We start from the raw sequence: 20523 nt of genomic DNA, 5'->3' as shown, positions 1-20523 counted from the left end.
GTGTGTGTGTGTGTGTGTGTGTGTGTGTGTGTGTTCTTGTAACCTGTTAAAATCAGCATGATACTGCCATCTATTGGAAGTTATTCACCTTTCAGGACACAAAGTTGTCTCGTCAATTGGGTAACTTCTCAGTTTCTTTGAAATACGAAACACATGATTGTTTAGACTTGTTGATTTCTTTAGAAAAGTGGGTGTGTTTTAGAATTTGCTGGGAGTTGTTTCCAGCCACAAATACCAGCTCCTCGATCTCCTGATATTACTCTGTCAAGCTGCAGTGACAGCCACTGTAACAAGTTACATAGAAGCTGAAACCAGTTGGGACTCGCTCTTCATTGAGGGCCAATCTACCAACAATCAACAATGGTAAGCATAATTCTGTCAGTAGACTGTGAAGAAATTTCTTCTTCAAACTTTAGAAAGGTTTATCTTCTATGAAATGTTTCCTTAGAGGTGCATTTCTGCAATATGTGTCAACGAATGTTCAGTAGATCTATTTAAATGCTCCAGATTTAAAGTGGGTGATGCAGGGATTCTTGCTACTGCTCCCCGTGTGGCCTCCTGCAGCAGAAATAGATTTTTAGCTCAATGACTGGCAGTCAAGCTGAGCTGACTGCTGTCCTGGATAAGCAGTTTTGATGATTAGACACTTTCAACTCATCAAGAGATGACCATTAAAATTACAATGGAGATTTAATGTAGATATTAAAGAAAGAAAGAAAATCTTTTTATTAGGTCTATAGTGTTTTTCAAATTTAAGGACATTTTTTGGTTCTTTCAAATAGCAATTAAGGATACTAATAAAAAATACAAACAAATCACTTTCATCTATGACCTGGTTACTTTCTATAACCAAAGTTTAAAACATTACAAAGATCACATGTTACTAATCAAATGGCACAAATACCTCCTACCTGAAAGAGACATGATCTTGTAGCCTATAATACTAATAACTAAAGAAATAAAAAGCTAATAATTGTTTGTTACAACGTGTGGTGATTAAAACCATAGCCTTTAAGTCAGTGTGGAATGTAAGTGTATCTTTTACATCTATCAACCTGCACAACAGGAAACATTTTTCCTTTAAAATTCAAGTAGCCCTGTTAAACATGCAGGTATGTACAGCATTTGCAGCTTAAATTAATGGCCTGGTTAATACATTTTTTTAAAGTTTTAGAATTACTCTTAATAATCAAGCATGCTGAGACATGACCTTGCAGCTTCTACAAATGGCTGCTGATGCACTGCATTTTTAGTCACATATTTCACTGTCAGAAACTTCTGCTCATTTGTGCTGTTAAAATTGCATTATAAATTCATAAATATGCCATTCCTTGTGAAATATATTCGGTGTAAATATTGCACTGTGTTTAAAGAAAAGGTCACAGAGATACACAAAAATATGTTCTGAGAGTAAATTAAAAAGATTCCTTACATGCCAAGTGTGCTGAAAGGTAGTTAAAACTGTGTGCAACAGTAGTTCTAATCTGAAATGACATGAAACTTTGATGCCACCATCAACCTATAACCTTATATTTTGAAGGGTAGATTTTATCCAAAGAGTTATAGTGGGATGCAAAAGTTTGGGCAACCTTGTTAATAGTCATTTTCCTGTATAAATCGTTGGTTGTTACAATTAAAAAAAAAAAAGAAAAAGAAAAAAAAGAAAGGGACAAACAGTGATATTTTTAGAAACAAAATGAAGTTTATTGGATTTACAGAAAGTGTGCAATAATAGTTTAAACAAAATCAGGCAGTTGCATAAATTTGGGCACGACAACAAAAAAAAAAACAAACAAACAAAAAAAAAATTAAATCAATATTTAGTAGATCCACGTTTTGCAGAAATTACAGCCTCTAAACGCTTCCTGTGGGTTCCAATGAGAGTCGGGATTGTGGTTGAAGGTATTTTGGACAATTCCTCTTTACAAAAATTCTCTAGTTCATTCAGGTTTGATGGCTTCCGAACATGGACAGCTCTCTTTAACTCACACCACAGATTTTTAATAATATTCAGATCTGGGGACTGAAATGGCCATTCCAGAATGTTGTATTTGTTCCTCTGCATGAATGCCTTAGTGCAGAGGTAGGGAACTCCAGGCCTCGAGAGCCGGTGTCCTGCAGGTTTTAGATGTGTCCTTGATCCAACACAGCTGATTTAAATGCTAAACTACCTCTTCAACATGTCTTAGCGCTTGCTTCTACAGAGGCCTGGTAATAAACTAATCATCTGATTCAGGTGAGATCTAAAACCTGAAAGACAGACTCTCAAGGACCAATGTTCCATACCCCTTCCTTAGTGGATTTTGAGCAGTGTTTCTGGTCATTGTCTTGTTGAAAGGTTCAACCCCAGCGCAGTGTCAGCTTTGTCACAGATTCCTGGACGCTGGTCTCCAGAATCTGCTGATACTGAGTGGAATCCATGTGTCCCTCCCCTGACAAGATTCCCAGTCCCTGCACTGGCCCCACAGCACCTTATTCCAGAATGAAGCTGGCTTGTCCAAATGTGCTTTAGCATACCTCAAGCGGCTCTGTTTGTGCTGTGGGCGGAGAAAAGGCTTCCTCTGAATCACTCTCGCATACAGCATCTCCTTGTGTAAATTCCGCCGAATGGTTGAACGATGCACAGTGACTCCATCTGCTGCAAGATGATGTTGTAGGTCTTTGGTGCTGGTCTGTGGGTTGACTCTGACTGTTCTCACCATTCGTCGCTTCTGTCTATCCGAGATTATTCTTGGTCTGCCACTTTGAGCCTTAACTTGAACTGAGCCTGTGGTCTTCCATTTTCTCAATATATTCCTAACTGTGGAAACAGACAGCTTAAATCTCTGAGACAGCTTTCTGTGTCCTTCCCCTAAACCATGAGGGTGAACAATCTTTGTCTTCAGGTCATTTGAGAGTTGTTTTGAGACCCCCATGTTGCTACTCTTCAGAGAAACTTAAACGAGGAGGGAAACTTACAATTGACCCCCTTAAATACTCTTTCTCATTATTGGATTCACCTGTGTATGTAGGTCAGGGTTCACTGAGCTTACCAAGCCAATTTGAGTGCCAATAATTAATGTACAGGTTTTGGAATCAATAAAATGACAACAGTGCCCAAATTTATGCACCTGCCTGATTTTGTTTGAACAATTATTGCACATTTTCTGTAAATCCAATACATTTAATTTCACTTCTCAAATATCACTGCGTGTGTCTCCTATATGATATATTTAACTGACATTTTTTTTATTGTAACAACCAACGATTTATACAGGAAAATAATGACTATTAACAAGGATGTCCAAACTTTTGCATCCCACTGTATAACAGGAGAAACATCCCCTGCATGGTCTGGATGAGAAACACTCAACATAAAACTGTGAATATCCACAAAGTAATGCATTTGATTCATGCTAAACTATATTAGTTACAAAGTTTAAACTCTTAGACTGTCGGTTGTGACTGCAAAGAGAATTGCTTGATTCATAGAATTGGAAAGCACAGATACAGTCAGGATAAGCATGATGGTCCTGACTACGGTTATTCTACATGCAAAACTATAGTGACCTAACGAAAAAGAAGTAAATGATTATTACAAAAGATTCAAATAACACTCAAACATACAAGATGTTGTCAAATGCATGTTAAGGTCAAAAACAACAAAACATTTGGCAGTGAATCATTATTTCTCATCTTCTCATATTTTAAATTCATTATGTACATCTTCCAGGTCTTACTGTGACAAGAAATAAGCAAGCCAACACTTCCTGAAGCGGAAGTTTACTGTTGACTTTATTTTGCTTGTTCTTCCTTGTAATCTGTTTCTGGTAGATTTGTGAGTATTCATTTCAACCTGCATTTTTCTGTTACCAACAAAAACTGGAATATCAAGTCAGACATGTTTGTAGTTTTGTACACGCATGTTTGAAAATTAATTTAAAAAAAAAACAGAGACAGTTAGAGAGGCATTTGTCTTTGACAATCCCTAAATAATAGTTAATTATCATACTTGCAGTTATCAAAATCTCTCAGTTTACAAATAGTAAAATCAAGGTAACACACACTTTTTACAGATTTGCTGCAAAGGTTTACCTGACAAGGACCACTGTTTTGATGATCAACAGTCGGTGTTTATTGGAACAGCAACCACTCACAGCTTGGTGATAGGTTAACATGAGAAACCTAAAATAAATACTACACAAAGCTTTGCTAACTGATAAATCTGCAAGGAAAATGACTGCGTGACAAATGCAACAGTAAATATATGCAAGTATATTTTCTATAAAATCACTCTGATAACTTGGCTGATAAATGATACATAAATATTTTCTGTGCTAAAGTTCATAAAATGATACAAGTCCCTTTTCTTTAAACTTTGTTTTGACAGCTCAAGGTCATTATGTGTAAAAAAATAATGTGTAGTCAACGCACCTAATGGTGACATAATGGTAAACCAAATAAACTGGAAGTCTAAAGGTCACAAGAAAAGGGGTTTTCAGTGATATACCGGATATGTTTCTAACCAATATTTTGCCAATACTATAGCAGGCAGGCATTTTTTAATTGTTATGGTCATGGTAACAAACAAAAAGCCAAATAGATTTTTAGAAAAACATCCAAAAAAATGTCTCATCTGGCACTGATGAACTCGTTTATTTCTTTTCATTACCATCATCATCCTGCATTTTTAAATCTAAACACACACACACACACACACACACACACACACACACACACACACACACACACACACACACAAAACAGCAGTAACTTGCTTTACATTGTCTCTCCTGTCTTTTGATAAGTATGCTGGAATCAAGAGAGTGGATAATAACAAGTCTTGTGTTGTATTTTTACTGTTAACTGTGAATGCTAGAGTCATTAAAACAGTAGCTTTTCAATAACACTACATATATGCATACTGTTATTGCAGTTCTTACTAACTTGAATCTCAAAGTAAGAGACTTCATTGTCTGAATAATACTTATGAAAAGTGTTTAGTTGATTTATCAGTTCATCAGCTAAATATTATTTCATGGCTGCTGTCAACTGTTGCATAAAAGAACCTGGTGCAGCTTTGCGATTTCAAATACAAATGTCATAGGGCTTATTAGGTCTATAGTCCCAAATATTTTCCAAAGGATATGCAAAGCAATTAGTGCTTTTCAATTAGAGGGCCTGGCAAAAGGACTTCTTAAATTTAAGTGGTGCAGAAACACAATGCACACAATGTCTGCTACTGTCATGTTTGTGGAGAACAAAAAAGAAAAAAGAAAACAACTACAGAATAGGAATTAATTTCCAGCCAAAGAAAATGTATACAACATTTGTTTAATTCAGTCAAGGAACTACCTTAGTCAGAGACACTGTGGGTATCATTTGTCACATTTTCAAACACATATACCGTCCTGGACTACACCTCCACTTTTTTTCTCCTTTCTGTTTTTTTTATGAATGCTTTGCATTTGCATACACCCAAAAAAGTCACTTGGATGAATGATGAAACATTTCACCCACTAAAAGCACTATGTTCAAACGAACACTGCCAATTTTCTGGTATTAAATATCTTCCTTTTTTGGTAGCAAAAAGATGTTTGTTGCAGAGTATAAACATACACAAGCAATTGGTTAACACACATATAATGTGGATCTCTGTCTGTGCAAACATAAATGAACAGATATTGCTTCGCCTTTGAGCTACATGTGGTTTTAGGGATAGTCCAGAGGCAGGATTTCCCAAGATTTGTTATGCTATTGTTCATGTTTTGTCTTGGTATTTTTCATCATGTTATCTTTCATCATGAAAAATAGATCTGGAAAGAAATATTTTATTAAATAAAGAAATTAATTGAAAAAATGAAAATATTGGGCTACACTTTGTTAAATACAGTATTGATGTATGGACAGCTGCAAAAACAGAATAAAATAATTACATTTGTTAAAGGGTGCCTGGTGTTCCGATCATACTAAAATAGTTAAAATGGCATTTTTCTGTATGTACAACATAATATCCTGCTCATATTTTTGTAAAACAGTGAAAAGGTTAGTCTGTTACACATACATTGATTCTCTGTAGAAATTATGGCTGTGTGCAGTCTGAATTATATACATTTACAACAATGCCAGATCTGTAAAATGGGTTCTTCCACTGAGAGCTCCTATTCAAACTGATGACAGTGCTGGGTAGATGATTGAGGGGGGAAAATACAGTTTTCTGCTCAGTAAGACGAGACTAAAGACATCAAAATTATAAAATCAGAGAAGTGGAATTGAAAAACAACAAAAAAAAAATATCCTATTGGCTTGATAATAACATTGCAGGTTTACCAGGTGGTATGTGTGTGTGTTCATAACCCAATTGACCCAAATACCTCTAGATGGCACTGCAATGCAGGCACTGGCGAAACAGTCAAAGCAAAGTCTGACGTCCAGCCACATGATTTAGAGTTATTATAGTTTATCCTGAGACAGACTTTAATATGTATCAGTCAGAAACTCCTTAACAAGAAAGAAATCTAAACAACAGTTGTTGAGATATTTCACTTAATAACAAGTCAGATTCTCATTGTGAGATTAAACGTAAAACACTCCGAGAATCACTTGTTTTCAAATTCCAAACAGCACTGAAAACTATCTTCTTTCCAGAAATGCAGTCTTGGACACAGCCATAGGCACCGCCTCTCTTCTTTTACTGCAAAAGGCTTCACCTCCTCATGGGCAAGGCTAATACTTAGGAGTCATTAGGGCCACAAAGCACCTTTCTCCTAAAGTCTCACCCTTATCAAGCTGGCTCAGACAGAGGTCCCCTGTAGCATAACTGAAGATGTACCCCTATCTTCCACTCAATCCATAAGGCTCTGGGGGCCACACATTCTGAAGACACTAAAGTGGTGGGTTACTGCAGGGATGCATCACATTTCCCTTTGGAGAATCAGGTCAAGTTTCTCAACAGATTGTCATATGGCGAACTGAGGTTTTGCTTCTTCTTTTTTAAATCTTCTGCATGGTTTGAGATTATTTATTTAGCACTCGCAGATCAATTAGACTTTATTTTGTCACCCATTGCTACATAGATACATAATTTCTTACAATCCTTGCAGTTCAACTTGTTGTCACGGTTCTGGGTCGGTTTGACCCAGCATTTTGAGTTTCTGATGTTTTGGTTTATTTTGGCACTATGGGCTGCCCTTTGATACGCTTGTGCTTTGATTGTTATTGGAATTCTAGATTTCTGTTTATCCGTGTTTAAGGATTTGTTGCCTCATGTATAGTTTGGGTTCCATGTGTTATTTTCTGTCTGCCTCTCAGTGTTGAGTCTGTGTGTGATGGTTTCTGGTTTCCTGTTTTACTTTGAAAGTTCATGTCTCATGTCAGTGCGTTCAGTTTTACCTCTCCCCTGTCTCGTTAGCCTGATTTCTCCCAGCTGTGGTCTCCCTCCTGTTGCCCATTCCCTGATTACTCCCCTGTGTATATAAGCCCTGTGTTTTCCTGTGCTCCCTGTCATGTTGTACCTTCAACTTGTTATGTGTTCATGATTTCCAGTCCGCCAGCACCTCAGCTTAGAATTTTGTTTTGCTTTTGTGAGTCTTATTTTATGTAGAAGGTTGTCCAGCAATAAAGCTGCGTTTTCAGTTTAAATCTCATCTCCAAAGAGTCCTGCGTTTTGGGTCCACCACTCCTGCCTGCCTGCCACACAGCCACCATGACTCTTGTTTACCATTACCTCAGTGTCATGTTACCTCATGTGGACTAAACAACAGCCACCTTTTTGTTTATTTTTATGTCATCCTGACCTTAAATTCCGGTAGATATTGTCTACATGATCCATGAGCTGTTAAAACAAAGTCTAAAAAAACACTGGTAGAAAGCAGTTTGGCTCTTTGTGGTGTACTAGCCAAGACATAAAAGGATAAACCCCAAAGCTTTATATTTTTTTCTCTAGCTTATGACAGATAAATAAAAATATATTTTGTGCAGAATAAGTGCAGAATTTGACTGCCATTGTTTGTTTGTTTTTGAGCTCCTGACTGATCTTTGCAGGTACATAAATAACATCTAGTGACAGCTGCCATTTTGCTTGTTTTTTTCTTTCTTAAATATCTCTTTGCTTCCATCTAGTGGCAAAATTTCCAAATTGCTTCCTAGAATTGTTCAGCATGTGTACAATGTCCAAATGTGGTATTTTGGTGTTTTCTTTTCATAAACATATACTGTTTTGTTTTGGGGCATGGGGGGATTGTTTTGTCTTTTGCAGCCCGAATGCATCTCCATTCATGTAGGCCAGGCTGGTGTTCAGATAGGAAACACCTGTTGGGAGCTTTACTGTCTAGAGCATGGAATCCAGCCAGATGGCCAAATGCCTAGTGACAAGCCTATAGGTGGCAACAATCATTGCTCTAGTGCTTTATTCAGTGAAACAGAGGCTGGGAAGTATGTCCCCAGAGCAATCTTTGTTGACCTGGAGCCCACTGTCATAGGTAAGTAGTGCTCTGAATCTGAGCTTAATTGAACTAAAAGCTTTTAACTAAAAACACTTCCTATAACAGACGAGTTTGTGTTCTCTTTTAATTTTCCAGATGAAGTTCGAACAGGAACATATCGTCAGCTATTTCACTCTAAACAGCTGATCTCAGGAAAGGAGGATGCAGCTAACAACTATGCCCGTGGACACTACACCATTGGGAGAGAGATCATTGACTCTGTCCTTGACAGGATCCGCAGACTGGTAGGCGAGTAGCCATTAGAGAGACAAGAACTTGCAATCAAGCCTAATCAACCACCAGTCTTAGTGTTTGTTTTTTTTCTCCATATCTACAGGCTGATCAGTGCAATGGTCTTCAAGGATTTTTGGTCTTTCACTCCTTTGGTGGAGGAACTGGATCTGGCTTCACCTCCCTGCTGATGGAGAGAATCTCTGTTGAGTTTCGCAAAAAGTCAAAGCTTCAACTGGCTGTTTCCCCTGCCCCTCATGTTTCCACAGCAGTGGTGGAACCTTACAATTCCATCCTGACTGCCCACACCACCCTGGAGAACTCTGACTGTGTGTTCATGGTGGACAATGAAGCCATTTATGACATTTATCGAAGAAACCTTAATATTGAACGTCCTTCCTACACCAACATCAACCGGCTTATTAGCCAAATAGTCTCATCCATTACAGCATCACTTCGTTTTGATGGAGCCCTGAATGTTGACCTGACAGACTTCCAAACCAACTTGGTGCCCTACCCTCGTATCCATTTTTCTCTGGCCGCCTACGCCCCGGTCATCTCTGCTGAGAAAGCCTACCATGAGCAGCTGTCTGTGGCTGAAATCTCCAATGAGTGCTTTGAACCCTCAAACCAGATGCTAAAATGTGATACTCGTCAAGGTAAATACATGCTCTGTTGTCTGCTGTATCGTGGTAATGTGGTGTCCAGAGATATCAACTCTGCTATCAGAGCAATCAAGACCAAACGCACCATTCAGTTTGTGGATTGGTTGCCCACAAATTTCAAGATGGGCATCAACTACCAGCCTCCAACTGTGGTTCCTGGTGGAGACCTGGCCAAGGTGCAGAGGGCTGTCTGCATGCTAAGCAACACCACAGCCATCGCTGAGGCCTGGGCCCGACTGGACCACAAGTTTGACCTGATGTACGCCAAGAAAGCATTTGTTCACTGGTATGTTGGGGAGGGCATGGAGGAAGGAGAGTTCTTAGAGGCCAGAGAAGATATGGCTACTCTGGAGAAGGATTATGAAGAGGTGGCAGGTATCAATTCATTTGAAGATGATGATGAATATTAAAATGCATTATATCTTATTTGTTATTTTCTGGGATAAAACTAATATTGGTTATTTATTATTTGTAGAAGTGAGATTAAAACGTTAAATTCTAATCAATTTACTTTTATTTACTCTCGATACCTACAGACTCTGTAGGTTGTTTAGTTTGTAGCACTATGATAAAAAGTAAAATAAACTGTTTTGAACTGTTGTTGCTCAAAAAATTGCTTCCAAAATACAGTACTATATAAAATGCTTGAGTGATCTGTCATTTCTTTTTTTCTTTTTCAAGAAATCAAACTTTATATTAATGTTTTCAAATTATGTTGAGCAATAGTTCTCCAAGCTTTTATAGGTCTTTCAAAGGCTTTTTTTGGACGTGTGCTGACCATTTTCAGAGGAATGTTGGGTTACTGGGGTTTTTTTAACCAATTAATAATACCCTTTAAATTGTTCAATCATGAAAATTCACTGAACTCAGTGGCTAAATTAATACTGTACTTACACATAACAGACAGCTTTGCCTAAAACCATTTTTTGTCTTTTTTGAGTCAAACTAAAACAATTTAGTTTGATCTGTAATTATATTCATTTTCCTCTTCCCTTCTCCTCATCCATTCAAGAATCCATTCTATCTTACCATAGGTCTTTTTTTAAACAAAGAAATAGTTTATGTTCAGGGCTCAGTAACTATCATCAGCTACTTTCTTGGTTGCTTGAAAATATCAGATTCACACAAAAACATTTCAGTAAGGGGACATTGTGTGTTGTAGCCTCCTGTGTTTTTTCAACCATGCTGTGAAATGCCTCCCCTAAATTCTGTGTGCAGCTCACAGAGAACGTAATTCTCAAACTCAAATTTAAGTAAAATATTTACTCTTCAACACTGTAAGCAGGGATTAAAGTGGGAAGGTGTCACTTCATTTATTGAAGACTTTTGATCTTGATAGGCAAGCTAGTGTTTAATTAGTTAATTTTTCCTGTCCTGCAACCTGGCGATCCTTGCAGTGACAGCATGGAGATTCTCTCTCAATCATAACAAAATAATTACATGCCACAACCCGCTTATACATTCAACACTTTTGGCTGTATGAAAAAACGCAGTTTAGTCCAGGCATACTCTGATGGTGCAGTGTTAAGTTAAATCAAAGATAGCATATATCAAGTATTTTATATGTTATCAAGTATTTTACTTTAAGGTAATATTTTGATTAGATTCACTCACCTAATTCTACCTTTGACACTAGCTTTATCCTGTCTAGGGGTTGGAAATTAGCCATATAACTTGTGAAATATCTACTTAAAAAAAGTCTGATTGTGAATATGGCAGCACAGCACTGCCTGCACAGAAAGGAAGTATGTAGCAGTCAACTAGATATTTATATTTTAAAAATGTAAGTTATCTACATAGATAAACAAAACAAGAACAACAAATCTTTTGCACTCTGGCCTCGTTTTTGTCGTCTGCGTCTGCGATTGCTGGTTGCCTGGCAACCATGCAGACGCTTCCGGAAGTGCGTGGCTCAGAGTCAATATGGCGCAGAGCGTACTGAATAGACTACTGATGTTATTTGCTTCAGCGTGTTCTTTCAGTTCGTTCTTGCTGTCAGTTTTCGTCGCCCTTTCCGCATTCGATGAAGGAAATAGTGATAATGTATTTAGCGCAAGCCAGACGGTTACTGCACCCGTCGCTGCCGCCAGGGATTTGCGGTAAGTTTATAGCGTAACGGTGGGCTAACCAGCAATGCTAACGTAAATTTGGAAGCAGCTGTTCATTTAACCGTACAGGCAGTGTTTCTTTGTAGTTAACACGTCGGGGTTTTTTTTCTTTTTGGCCTTTTAAGTCTATATTGATATCGTGCCAGCTTTGACTATGTCAAACGTCATCTTAATCTATTAAAAAAATTTACAATTTAATGCCTTCTTCCATAAAATTACCACAAATCCAGAACAGCCAGAACATTTTTGTTCTATAGTGGAGTTCTGAAACAACATGATTTCATTTGTGTTTACCTTTAATGCAGAATTTAGTGTTCTGGTTATTGTATGTGTATTATTGCTTTCTGTAGTTAGGTGATATGTATAAGTTATTTGTACCCATGCTTATTTGTTTGATCAGACTGTAACTTCCAGAATTGTTAAACAGCCTGCTGTAACAAAAAAAAGAGAGAAAACAACTGCCTGGGTCACTAAAAGCTAAATTTGCAACAGTGAGTAAGGCTTTCTAAAGTTTTAAGGTGGTACCTCAATTTTGGAAAGTATTAGCTACAGTATACAAATAATGTGTTATGCCTTTGTCTTGTCACCACAGGTACCTTTTGTATGATGTAAACCCTCCAGAGGGTTTCAATCTGCGCAGAGATGTCTATATTCGCATGGCTTCTCTGGTCAAGACATTGAGGAAAGAAGGAGATGACTGGGTGTTGGTGCTTCCCCCATGGGGTCGCCTTTACCACTGGCAGAGCCCTAACCTCCATCAAATCCGCATTCCATGGGGGGAGTTCTTCAGCCTTACTAGCCTTCAGGCCAACGTACCTGTTATTGAGTATGAAGAATTCATTGCTGGTGAGCATTTGGATGGGTGATGCAGACTAGGTTTCATTTTCATTTTTTTGAAAGAGATATATCTACGGTAATATATATAAAAAAATTCCCTTCCTGCCCCTGCTGGCGGTCTATCCTTCACGCTCAGGTCCTCTGGGAGCTTGAGGGTCCTGCGTTCTTCTGGACAGAGATCTCGGATGTTGTTCCTGGGATCTGCTGGAGCCACTCGCCTACCTTGTCCTAGGAACAGTTAAGATAGTGCGCAGGACCCTTAAGCTCCCAGGCCTCTGGACCCGAGCTTGAAAGGGAGTTTCAAGCTCAATAAATTAAAATATATAAATTAAAACCTTTTCCAACACAATTATTTGTTTATGGCAAACTGAACTCTCCTTGGTGTAGAAAATGGAGGCCCGTTTATAGACCATGTTCTGGTACTGCAAAACTATGCGGAAGGATGGACTGACGGAAAATGGGAGGAAAAGGTTGACGAGCGGCCATGCATCGAGAAGTTGATGTACTCCAAAGATAAACATGGCTACTACAGGTGATTAAACAATGCAGAAAACCAGCAACATTTATAAAACATTGCATTACGAATACAATACCACTCATACATTTTGTTACACACAACAACTAGATGCCATTATCTGTATCATGACAGGGGTCAGAAGTAAAGATGTGGGTATTAGTGTGATGAATATATTTGTTTTTTAGTAACAAAGATGTAATTACACAAGAAAATACACAAACCTACTTCATGTCTACAGTACTTTGCAAAAGTTTTGATTCACCCCTCATTTCTGTGAAATTTTCTTCCAAGGAGCCAGAAGTGGTCTTGAGAAATAGGTTTCCAAACCTTTTCAAGTTGTTTCAGGGTTTTTAAGTCTGGTCTTTCCACCTGGCCATTTTCAGAAAAATATTTTATGTTTGTTAAACCACTAGATACCACTTGACCCATGAATCATTAAAGCATAAAAAGCACCTGACTGATGGGATGAAGTAGTTTTGTGGCTACACATAACAGATAACTTGGCAAAGAACTTATTTTAAATTGGGGCTTGGGGATCAAATACTTATTTAACTCAATGACATGCATCAATTTATAATTTTAATTTAATGTGCCTTTATTTCTGGATTTTTGGTTGATATTCTATCTGTCGGCATTAAACTGAAACAACAAAAATTAGAGACTGTTCATTTCTTTGTAAATAAGCAAACTTACACATTCAGCAGTTATTTCCCCCACTGTGTTTTGGCATGGTGCAGTGTGTCCTTAAAAAGTCCGAGGAAACTGGACAATTGGAGAACAAAAGAAGAAGTGCACACAGAATAAAATGATCTATTAGATTATAAAATATTGACTTTCAGTCTTCCTGGGACATATTACTGACATTTCTAGAAAAACATAAAGAAATGAGGTGTGGTTCGAGATCTTTGCACAATACTGTAGATAGCACATATTCACAGTTCTGTGTCTATCTGTGCCCACTACTTGCCACATGTATCTTGTCTGTTTTTTAGGGGCTGGTTTTGGGGATACGAAGAGACGAGAGCTCGAAATGTAACGTGTTTATCAGCACAAGGCCATGCATCCGTCATAGCACCGGTTCTTCAGAAAAACATTACAGCGACGTGAGTCTACAAAGGAACATGCTAATAAAAAAGTCACCAACCATACGTTATTGTTATTTGTTATCTGGCATCAGTCAAACGGTAAAAGCTGTTGAGTGATGCTGGTAAAACGTTTGGATTTAATGTAACATGTCTTCATTAAAAGTCACTATTTCCACCTTAAATTGAAATGACTTAAAACTCTAAAGAACTTTAAAACATTACATTAGTTCAACTTGGTGTACCATTTCAGTATAGGCATTACAATTAGACATTTCTATTCCTGGTGTGTAATTCAGAATACAAGTTAATATAAAAAAGTATGCATAATAACAGGGTGACATTGTCTCAACATAAAGCTGATCATATGATCATCATTTTAAAAAAATGATGATCATATGATCTTTTTTTTGGAACATGTCTGAAAGATGATCTCGCTTCATTATTATTCAGCTCTGCCATTACTCATAGCTCTGTCAGATTTTATGACACCTACAGTGGTAATCTTGTTTGCATGCTGTTGTTTTTGCAGATCTATTATGCTCGACCGAGCAGAGACGCTCCTTCATGATCACTATGCTGGGAAGGACTACTGGAATGTAAGTCAAGAACTATAGAATTTTCAGTTCGTGATACGTCACGTCTTATGTTTCAGGTTAGGTTAGGTCATCATAGGCAGTGTTATTCTTCCTAGACTTTTTCTATGTGTAGTATACTGCAGCATTACTGTGGCATCACTGTATTGTTACTGATAATAAGTTACATTATGTATCTTTTGCATTTTCAAAAACAATGGGATTCTGGGAAATTTTGCTGTCTGTAAACTGTGGTCTGTGTCTATTCTAGACACGACGCAGCATGGTTTTTGCAAAGCACCTGCGTCTCATAGGGGATAACTTCAGATCAAGACATCTAAACTCTACAGATGAAACAGACCATACGCCATACAGCGAGGACTGGACTCGTATGAAGGTTTGACAGTGTCTTATAATAGTATATTTATGGGATTGTACTAGTTATGGGTGTGACCATTTTCCATGTTGAGCAGCATTTTAAAAAGTGATGTGCTATTTTTTGATCACTCCTCAGGCCAAGCCTGGCTCAGCTAAAGGTGGTTCATATCTGGGCGTCCACCTGCGCCGGAAAGACTTTATCTGGGGTCACAGAGAAGATGTGCCGAGTCTTAAGGGAGCTGTCAAAAAAATAGGCAGCTTGATGAAAAAACATAAACTTGATAAAGTTTTTGTTGCGACAGATGCAGATGATGAAGGTAGTGACACACACACATTTTTAAAGATAGAGAAATTATACTTGTAATGCATTGAAGCTTCAGTGATTTGCATATTAAGTCAAGTTTTAGAACACTATTTTCTAGCTAATACTTATAATAAAATACAATCAGCTAATAATTCCTTTAACTCTTTGTCGGACGAGGGACCCTGTGTGGTAACTTGATTTACAAAATGTATAAATACAGTGGGGCAAAAAAGTATTTAGTCAGCCACCGATTGTGCAAGTTCCCCCACCTAAAATGATGACAGAGGTCAGTAATTTGCACCAGAGGTAGACTTCAACTGTGAGAGACAGAATGTGAAAAAAAAATCCATGAATTCACATGGTAGGATTTGTAAAGAATTTATTCGTAAATTAGGGTGGAAAATAAGTATTTGGTCACCTCAAACAAGGAAAATCTCTGGCTCTCACAGACCTGTAACGTCTTCTGTAAGACGCTTTTCTGTCCCCCACTCGTTACCTGTATGAATGGCACCTGTTTGAACTCATCATCTGTATAAAAGACACCTGTCCACAGCCTCAAACAGTCAGACTCCAAACTCCGCCATGGCCAAGACCAAAGAGCTTTTGAAGGACACCAGGAAAAGTATTGTAGACCTGCACCAGACTGGGAAGAGTGAATCTACAATAGGCAAGCAGCTTGGTGTGAAAAAATCAACTGTGGGAGCAATCATCAGAAAATGGAAGACATACAAGACCACTGATAATCTCCCTCGATCTGGGGCTCCACGCAAGATCTCATCCCGTGGGGTCAAAATGATCATGAGAACGGTGAGCAAAGATCCCAGAACCACACGGGGGGACCTGGTGAATGACCTGCAGAGAGAGCTGGGACCAAAGTAACAAAGGTCACCATCAGTAACACACTACAACGGCAGGGAATCAAATCCCGCAGTGCCAGACGTGTTCCGCTGCTGAAGCCAGTGCATGTCCAGGCCCGTCTGAAGTTTGCCAGAGAGCACATGGATGATACAGCAGAGGATTGGGAGAATGTCATGTGGTCAGATGAAACCAAAGTAGAACTTTTTGGTATAAACTCAACTCGTCGTGTTTGGAGGAAGAAGAATACTGAGTTGCATCCCAAGAACACCATACCTACTGTGAAGCATGGGGGTGGAAACATCATGCTATGGGGCTGTTTTTCTGCCAAGGGGACAGGACGACTGATCCGTGTTAAGGACAGAATGAATGGGGCCATGTATCGTGAGATTTTGAGCCGAAACCTCCTTCCATCAGTGAGAACTTTGAAGATGAAACGAGGCTGGGTCTTCCAACATGACAATGATCCAAAACACACCGCCCGGGCAACAAAGGAGTGGCTCCGTAAGAAGCATTTGAAAGTCCTGGAGTGGCCTAGCCAGTCTCCAGACCTCAACCCCATAGAAAATCTGTGGCGGGAGTTGAAAGTCCGTGTTGCTCGGCGACAGCCCCAAAACATCACTGCTCTCGAGAAGATCTGCATGGAGGAATGGGCCAAAATACCAGCTACTGTGTGTGCAAACCTGGTAAAGACCTATAGTAAACGTTTGACCTCTGTTATTGCCAACAAAGGTTATGTTACAAAGTATTGAGTTGTATTTTTGTTATTGACCAAATACTTATTTTCCACCCTGATTTACGAATAAATTCTTTACAAATCCTACCATGTGGATTCATGGATTTTTTTTTTCACATTCTGTCTCTCACAGTTGAAGTGTACCTCTGGTGCAAATTACTGACCTCTGTCATCATTTTAGGTGGGGGAACTTGCACAATCGGTGGCTGACTAAATACTTTTTTGCCCCACTGTATATATATATATATTGTAATATTGTCCAGTAATACTCTGTGGTTTAAATTTCTGAGTATTTCTGTGAGTTTTCAATAAATATTTAAAGAACAGTGCGAACATTTAGTAGTAGTTTATCTAATAGATAGTATACTTATATGATTTTATTATACTTGTTAATCTGTAAAATTTGCAGAAATAAAGGAGCTGAAAAAGTTGTTGCCAGACATAGTGCGCTTTGAGCCATCCACAGAGGACCTCGAACTCTTTAAAGATGGAGGAGTTGCCATAATTGACCAGTGGATATGTGCCCATGCAAGGTATATTTAGTTTCATGGTTTTAATACATTCAGTATTTAATGCATTATTTGATAACATTTGTGATAGTAGTAGTAATAAGGCAGGTTATTTATTTCAAAAAATATAAAATTACACATATATGACATGAAAATTGGTTAATTTGTCATTCCAGTCATTACAATTTTTAACATTAATATAACATTACGGTAGTGTTATTTTAGCTCTGTAGAGGAGTATTGAGTGAGAAAATATAAATAGATGATACATTTTGAGTTTTCAAATTTGTGGTGTTGCATGTCTTTCTAAACCGAGCAGCCTCAGCAGCAAGCACATACAGCTAATGGTAAGTTTCAAGGGGGAAATGTCATTCAGCCATTACCTATACTAAAAGGTAAATGCTGTCACATAGTGGCCAAACACCTTTATCCTTGAATGTAATGCACATTAGCTTGTCTGTGAAGGTTCTCAGTCATCCAGGTCATCGTAGTCAAAGGAGCTTGCAAAGAAAAGCGTCTGGACTTCTTTAAGTTACTTGAAGACGTTTCACCTCTCATCCGAGAAGCTTCTTCAGTTCTAAGGTCAAATGGCATTAAGGCCATCTATAATCCAGTTTTGAGATCCCTTCCCAGACGCCTTAACGCCCACTCACATCCTGGGCCATCTGATCTCAGGAATTCGCATGATAAGGTGGGGCCAGGTTTCACAATGAACTCACCCGAAACTCTGGCTGATTGGGACCCACGCCCAGTTTCCCACCTTGGCTCAGGCGATTAGAGGATCATCAGGGGGTCCTTTTGTCCCTCTGTGGGGGGTTACTCCCACTAGGTTTATATCTGGGACTCTCCACCATTTGACCTTAGAACTGAAGAAGCTTCTCGGATGAGAGGTGAAACGTCTTCAAGCAACTTAAAGAAGTCCAGACGCTTTTCTTTGCAAGCGCCTTTGACTGCACATTAGCTTGTAACTTATGGTAAAGGTGTTGTGTAGTTCAAAGTTCCCATTATTGTTGTGTACGGCTGTTCTTTATGATTTTGCCAGTAAACTAATTTAAGCTAAATGTAAAAATATCCCAAACTTTTTTCCCTTTAAATTAGACATAAAGGCACATTAATGTGCGTCAGTTTAAAAATGTTTGTTTGATTATTGTGGAAATACTAGTTCTTTAACCTATGCCCAACAGAAAATAGCTTAGATATTTCGATAGCTTTGTCACTTGTTCCTGCCCATGGAAAATATTTCAACTTGAAAAACTACTCACGGTGACTCATGCTGTTCTCACCGTATTGCATAGTTTTCATGGACACCATCTTTCTTTGAATTTATATTTTTCTACGTGTCTTTCCAGATTTTTTATTGGAACATCAGTTTCCACTTTCTCTTTCCGGATCCACGAAGAGAGGGAAATTCTGGGCTTTGACCCCAAAACTACATACAACCGTTTCTGTGGGGACACTGAGAAAGAATGTGAACAGCCCACGCACTGGAAAATTGTTTATTGATGTGACCATTAAGAGTTTGGTTAGACAAAGGCCAAATGCAGTGTTTGGAATCTTCAAGATATTTTAATAATTTTGTTGTTCATTTTTATTTACGTTTCATGGTTTCAGTGTTGTGCTGCCAGGTTTGAAAAGACTGCTCTTTTGGACTTTATGCTAAATAGGCAAAGGAGAGGACTTCCAAACATGTAAACAGTATTAATTAAATTTTCAAAAAATAAAGCTGCTTACATTTTAGTTTTTTAGATTGTATACGTGCTATTTTTTGTTTTGTTTTTTAACTGTATTTTTCATTTTTATTTGTATTCATGGCAATGGTGAACAGATTATCTTGTAATGGAACAAAGAGTATTAGACGGTGTATTCTCATTTTAAATCCAGTGGGGTTTTTGAGGGGAGTTTTTTGGGGTTTTTTTTCTACAAATTGGTAATCAAAGGTTATACTGTGAATTAGATTAAGAAAACTTGCTTTTGTGAAGTGTCTTATCAAGAAGCACAATCAATTATGATTTTAGAAACACAAAAACGTTTCACTTTTTTTATACAGTATCTGCCCTTTCATAATATTGTCAGTATTGGAACGGTAGGAAATTAAAAAACAGAAGTCAAGCATTTTACTTTGTAAATACCACCATGATGAAGACGTTACAATGCCTAATTTTTCCAGCCTGATTTTTAAACCGCAAACTGTTTCCAAGCATACACGATGCAATCCTAATTTAAAGTACTACAGGGAGTGGTATTGGCATAACACAAAGAAGTCACACATAACTTGCCATCAAACTGGTACTGTACAAAAGACTTGCATGTTTTTTTCAAGGCACTTTTACCTATTACCTTCCACCCTGCCAGAAACCTACTAAAACTAAAATAAAATATTTTGTTATTTCAGAATCTGATTAATACCACCACATAATTCCAATTCTCTTCAACTATAATTAAGTTTCCCCGGTACATATGTAAATGGAGATGTTTAATCAAGCTAGTTTACCGAATTACCTACAAATTGATTTTTTTCTGTAATTGTTCTGTTGTTTCAAAGAAACAAAAAGTGTTGCCACCCCTCACTTTTTGGGAAAATGAAAAAAAAGATGTATTGTCTTTTTAAAATATGTGTAAACATTTAGTTTATAAAGAAAAAAAACCAAAACAAAAAAAAACCCTTATTATACCATTCTGTTGAGATTGAAAGTCAAGACTCTTACAGTCGTACTTCTCTCCCGATCTAATAGGTCAGTGTTAAGTGACTTAAACAAAAGACATTCCTCTGAAAACGGTCAGGTACAAAAACTGGACTGAAAACAAGAGACAAAGCAGCCAATATCCAAAGAAAACCTTTGAAAGATCTTTAAAATGACTGAAGAACTATTGTTCCAGACACTTTATTACAATAAAGTCTGTGTCCTTGAAGGAAAAATATAAAACAATGGCTTGCTCATGACTTTCACACAACATTGTCATAAAAACTAACTTTATATAGAGCAAAGTCAAAAACAAGAGTGTATTATACATCACTGGATTCCAGTAGCTAGTCGAATAAGCTTCCTGCGGTAAGACAGTACACTGCATAAAACAGCTGACATTTTTTTTCCAGCACACTGCAAGATCACAAACCAGTATTGCTAGTCATATGTCACCTATGGCCTTGCTGGGCATAGGTGAAATGGCCCAACCCTATTCCTGCTGTCCATTGTTTCGCAGTTGTTGTTTTTATCAAACAATCAGGCTGAGTATTACATACTCAGCCTGCATAACAAATGTTAG

At 37.9% G+C, this 20523-nt stretch overlaps 2 protein-coding genes across 8 annotated transcripts; both read left to right on the top strand.

Annotated features, from left to right (window-relative positions):
- Positions 1-160: 160 nt before the first annotated feature.
- LOC309690582 (tubulin alpha chain-like) lies at positions 161-11139 on the top strand. 4 transcript variants are annotated; one of them, XM_082507709.1, is made up of 4 exons: positions 161-363; positions 8237-8459; positions 8559-8707; positions 8800-11139. In XM_082507709.1, the coding sequence occupies exons 1-4, from the start codon at positions 361-363 to the stop codon at positions 9766-9768; spliced, it is 1344 nt and encodes a 447-aa protein (XP_082363835.1). In that variant the 5' UTR covers positions 161-360; the 3' UTR covers positions 9769-11139. The 4 variants fall into 4 exon arrangements, with proteins under 4 accessions (XP_082363835.1, XP_082363834.1, XP_082363837.1 ...); XM_082507711.1 differs by lacking the exon at positions 161-363 and adding an exon at positions 4321-7562; XM_082507710.1 differs by lacking the exon at positions 161-363 and adding an exon at positions 4321-7786.
- Positions 9657-19417, top strand: pofut2 (protein O-fucosyltransferase 2). Of its 4 annotated transcripts, none has more exons than XM_082507713.1 (10): positions 11227-11457; positions 12059-12312; positions 12691-12835; positions 13813-13923; positions 14435-14501; positions 14749-14874; positions 14992-15172; positions 17160-17283; positions 17579-17606; positions 18609-19417. In XM_082507713.1, exons 1-10 carry the CDS (start codon positions 11282-11284, stop codon positions 18678-18680), a joined length of 1284 nt encoding a protein of 427 aa, XP_082363839.1. In that variant the 5' UTR covers positions 11227-11281; the 3' UTR covers positions 18681-19417. The 4 variants fall into 4 exon arrangements, with proteins under 4 accessions (XP_082363841.1, XP_082363839.1, XP_082363838.1 ...); XM_082507714.1 differs by lacking the exon at positions 17579-17606 and adding an exon at positions 11867-11957 and having other exon boundaries at positions 11370-11457; XM_082507715.1 differs by lacking the exons at positions 11227-11457; positions 17579-17606 and adding an exon at positions 9657-9733.
- The last annotated feature ends 1106 nt before the right edge of the window (positions 19418-20523 follow it).

Source organism: Aulonocara stuartgranti, assembly GCF_965226115.1.
Source record: "Aulonocara stuartgranti genome assembly, chromosome: 16".
In the NCBI taxonomy this organism is placed as follows: domain Eukaryota; kingdom Metazoa; phylum Chordata; class Actinopteri; order Cichliformes; family Cichlidae; genus Aulonocara; species Aulonocara stuartgranti.
This window is presented reverse-complemented; position numbering and strand designations above follow the sequence as displayed.